Consider the following 5,000-nt stretch of genomic DNA (forward strand, 5'->3'; position numbering starts at 1 on the left):
TTGAGTGTCATTTTAAGTCTTCACTTCTTGTGTGTTTCCCAACCCGTCTGTTGTATCACACTGCCCTGCATCTCATGCCTTTGTTCTTCCATTCCTAAACACTGTGCTGTGAAAGGGACAGCTGTTTTGTCCAAACTGCTGTCCCATTTAGCTTCTAGTGACCAGCCATCTTGTCAGTCATGTGTGTGTGTGCCTGTTAGTCTATTTTGTTTGTATGGGTATATGTGTGTTTGTGTGTCTAGTAGTCAGTGTACAGTGTTGGTAGGCTGTCGGCATGTCTATCATTGTTCATCTATGCTATGTTTCCTCTAGGTGATTTAATTGTTTTCTGCTAGCTCTGTGTGCATGTTCGTTTAGATGCATATTTGCATATTATCTACTGTGAAAGACTACTGTATGTGTGTGCACATATGTCTGAGATGCATATGCTGTATGTTATATGTTGGTCTATCTCAGTTAAAGTATACTTAGAAAATACAGTTTGTGTGTTGTCCATTAGTGCATACATTTATGTGTAAATCCATCACATGCATCTAGTGTTTTTGTTGTCTGTGTACAAATAGTGTAGATGGTGTGTTCTGTGTCTTGGTAAGATACAGTGCTAGTACATGTTCTGTCTGTTTGCTTTGATATGGCATCCATTCAATCCAACATGTCATGTGCATATCCCTGTCTAGTAATGTCTTCTTTCCTTATCTGTATGTTTATATGAGATGTTGGCCATTATATTGTGAAGATGTACTTATGCATACAGTATATGTTATATAGTGGAATGTCTGTGTTTGTTTGTATTTGTGTGTGTGTGTGTGTGTGTGTGTGTGTGTGTGTGTGTGTGTTATATTGGTGACAGTTTGTTGTGCCCAAAGCTGACTCTCACACCTGTTCCTTCTCTCTCATCTCCACGCAGGGCGAAAAAACGGCGAGAACGACAAAAGCTACGACACGCTGGATCTCCCCAAGCGCACGGAACCAACAAAAGGTATGTCCGCTCCCCCACGTCCCGTGAAATTGCTACAAGAGCAACATTCCGGAAGCCATCACGGGGGAGGAGTGCGGCTAGGGCATCCGTGCCCAACAATGTGCTTGTTTTGGTAGTGTTGCAAAAGTATGGCGGTTTTTGCTTTGCCAGAGGCAGAACATCTTGTGCTCAGAATGAACCTTTGCATGTTTTGTTTTTTTTTATATTCAAGGTTGTCGGTATGAGGGCTTGTTTTAGCAGTGGTGTGTTTTGGGTAGCTATTTCTAAGCTGTCTAAGGCACACTGGCAGAGCTGAAGTGAACTGTTAGCACAGCAGTCATTAAATATATACAGGGAGCAACATCACGGGGATGGTAGCTAACCCAGTCTATGTTTGAATTGGCCTACTTTAACTTTTTCTGGTATTATAGTTAGCTAAGTTTTATGTTCCCACTGGAAATATGACTCACAGAATGCAGTCATATCACGGATATCATATCTTGAAAAACTGTTTAAATGTACAGTCGTGTGATGTCACACATAGTAATTGATTTCACGTGTAATACCATATTGGCCCCATATTTACATTTACATCTATTCAATTAACAGATGCCTTTATCCAAAGCATCTTACAGAAAGGAGCCTAGAACCCAGAGACAGTTCTATTCCACTCAGTCCTGTGAGAGGGAAACATGTCCCTTATAATCTCCTCTAGAACTTTAAATCAACTTTCAGTGGAGGGGGCGCTTTTATTCTGTCCTCCAGGTCGTGTACACAGGGCGCAAAAAGCGTTGCGGTTACCCCTTTGGCAACGGGTCAAAGTCGCCGGGGCGGTTGATGGCGGCTGGGTGCTGGCTGGGCTAATGGATTAGATAGCAGGGGTGAGGCAGCCCCGAGGCAGGGCCGCCAGCTGGGGGGTGTAATCGTCTGGATGTGGGTCACCAGGGACCTGGACCAGGGGAGATGAAAGAGCCATGTCAGCAGTGCGTCAGTCTAACCTCTCTCTCACGCCCATCACCCACCACACACCACACACCACGCGCCGTATGGAGGGCAGACTGCCATCAGCAAAGCCTTCGTCCTCATCCTCACCCTCACCCTCATTTACCTCCGCGCACCCCCCGGCGCTGACTCGGCAACCTGGCAGACGTGTTTATCAGCTTTATTCAAAGCGACTCGGAGCGCAACGGGGGAATGCGAACGTATATATATATATATATATATCGCTTAATGGCCTGCGGTATTGGAGGGCATTTGAACTTTGAACGCGACTTTGAAGTAGCGTCTGCACAGAGTCGTTTGGCCTGGCGAGCGGCGATAACGGCCCCGCAGGAAGAGGATGTGATGCGAGAGGGGACGGATTACTCAGCCATGCCCCGCTGCCCCCGCGGCTACACCAGGTCACCCAGCGTCATCGCCTGTGTGTGTGTGTGTGTGTGTGTGTGATTTACTCTGAGTGCATTAGCGGGCTTATCTTATGTCAGGGGTTGCTCCGTGCGTAGATTCGGCACGATCAAAAGAGGTCGTTAAAGGGGGGGATGAATGCAGCTGTGTGGAGGTTAACCTACGCAGCCTTCCCTTCACACACGCCACCTTTTGTTGCACCATAAGTGGAGCATATCAACGGAACGTTCCAGATGTACAGTAAATGGATAAAGTCGAGAGTAGTCAAAGCCCGTAAACATAAAAAGCTGTAAAAAGCTGTTTGGGTTGCCGTGGCGGTGCCTGGTACAGGAGTTGACATTACAGATGGTGTGTGTGAGGTGGACAGAACAGTGTGTGTGTGTGTGTGTGTGTGGCGCGTTGTGGTGGGTGGTGCTGGTTTGGGTTCCTGCGCCTGACAGGAGCACTTGTACGAAGTCTCTCGGGATCCCTCCTGACATCCAGACGCAGACGTGATGAACACACAAAGCCAGCAGCCAGCGATCATGGGGAGGAGAGCTGGGAGGGGTGTGTCAGCTCCGCTCTCCTTAAGGATTAGGGAGGCAATATGGCTTGTTCTGGGTCTTACCCAATCTCCCCCATGCTCTGGAGCATTGTGTGGACGCTCAAGCTGTCTCTCTGTTTACTTCACTCTGCCCCCAAACACCAACCCCCCTCCATCTCTCTCTCTCTCTCTCTCCCCTTCTCTCTTTCTCTCTCTCTCTCTCTCTCTCTCTCTCTCTCTCTCTCTCTCTCTCCTCTCTACCTCCTGTCATTTCCACTCTCTCCCTTTAGTCTGTGTGGTGTGTGTACAGCCACAGCCCCATTTCTCATTTTCTATTCATCCTCTTGATGGCTTCTGGGAGGAAGACATTGCGTGTGTGTGTGTGTGTGTGTGTGTGTGTGTGTGTGTTTGTGTGCCTGTCTTTCTGTCCATGTGTCTATGGGCGTGTATGCATTTGTGCTTGTTTGTATGTGTGTGTGGGTGGTGGTGGGGGGGGGGGTCACTTCAGGGGCCGTCGCTGAAGCAGTTAGCACGCTCGTGTGTGTCTCGGCTGAAGGGCATAAGTATGCGTCTCCTGACAGCCCGTCTGTTTAGACAGCGTGAATCACACACTCACACACTCGCCGGTCGCTGCGACGAGGGGCGTGGGTGTGTGTGTGTGTGTGTGGGGGGTGTCGGGGGGTAGAGGCATCCACCCATCACCGGCTCCATCGGGGTGTGATGGCAGTCGCTCAAAGTCAATAGCACTTCCTGTTTCTCTGTAATTAGTCACATTAGCAAGCCAAAGTGGGCTTCTATTAAACTAGATTACAATTAATTGCGCTGCTTTACAGAGGTAAGCCGATTTCGCCTTTTATCGCCTCAAAGTCAAGGCAAGCAGATGAGCTTAAAAGAATGATAATTAGCGGTGCGCCGCCACTGCCGCAGGAGAGCGTAATTGCTGTATGGTTGGAACGTTCGACCGCCCCTTGCCGTGTTGTACGTCTGACGTTTTAGTATTTAATTGCGGGTCACGACGCAAAGGTGAACAGGGTCGTACAGTACGTGACGTCGTTTCGTAGCAAGATGCCAGTGCGATTGTGTTGTTGGAGCGTTACGTGTGGCCCACAGCGGTGGCCAATGACAAGTTCTCACCTGATCCCCAGGTAAAGCGATCACGGGGTAAGCCCCGAGTTAATGGAAATGAGAGCGAGATCTCATCTCTTTGCATGCCGGATTGAAATGGCCCTCCTACTGACGAGTCACACTCGGTCACATTGCCAACAAAGTAGATTAGATTCTTAGACTCCCTCTCAATTCTCTCGCTCTCTCCCTCCCTCACTTCCTCTCTCTCTCTCTTTTTCTTCCACCCCCTCCTTTCTTTTTTTCCCTCTGTCTCACTCTCTCAATCTCCCTTTCCGCTGCTCTCCTCTCCTGATCCCTTTTTTGTTTGGACAGGAGTAATGGGTGTAAGTGAGTGTCTGCTCGTCGAACATGTCCCGCTCCCACACTCAGACCCTTGGCTGCCAGCGAGCTATGGTGCAGATTAGAGGCATATTTCTGTCTTTATCTGCGTTAGGGGGGGAGAACAGGAGAGGGTTGAAGTGGCCCCGCTCCCCGCAACCCTCCGACCCACCATTACTCTCAGGCTAATCCACCGCTCGGGAAAAAAGGGAACGTCTTCCCACCGATTCGCAAACGGGCGCACGGAGGCAGGGGGGAAAAAAAACGATCCACCCTTACCGACCGTAAATCCTCGCACGGCCGCGTTAACGTTAGCGCCCATCAACGAGGAAAACCGCGGAGCGTGGCAGACTTTGAGAGCGCGCCGTGTCACAAGTCAGGCGGAGTCATATGGTGCGCTGATCTAAGTGACAGAAACAAGCCTGTGTACTGTCAACAAGCCAGTGTCAGTCTCGCACCTCTCCGCCCGTCGTTACGCTACTACACAAGTGACTGGCTTGACTGCCTGGTGGGTTGCGGTGACACCTCCGGAGAAGTCGCAGTTGGTGTTACTCAAGGCCCCCGGGCGTACAGCGCTTAAGGAAAGAAGCCGCTAAGAATTCTGAAAGGAAGCGTTTTAATTAAGTGTCCGCCATAAAAATAGATCAGCGTTTGAACACATTCTTTCTGCGT

The 5,000-nt window shown here is 49.4% G+C and overlaps 1 protein-coding gene across 2 annotated transcripts in view; it reads left to right on the forward strand.

Annotated features, from left to right (window-relative positions):
- arvcfb (ARVCF delta catenin family member b) overlaps positions 1-5,000 on the forward strand; it is a 90,905-nt gene that overhangs the window by 52,058 nt on the left and 33,847 nt on the right. For both annotated transcript variants that reach the window (XM_062543081.1, XM_062543082.1), the window contains one exon: positions 908-979. In XM_062543081.1, the coding sequence (XP_062399065.1) occupies positions 908-979 (72 nt within the window). The remainder of the gene's footprint in view (positions 1-907; positions 980-5,000) is intronic.

The sequence above is a fragment of the Sardina pilchardus genome, chromosome 8, assembly GCF_963854185.1.
Source record: "Sardina pilchardus chromosome 8, fSarPil1.1, whole genome shotgun sequence".
Classification (NCBI taxonomy): Eukaryota; Metazoa; Chordata; class Actinopteri; order Clupeiformes; family Clupeidae; genus Sardina; species Sardina pilchardus.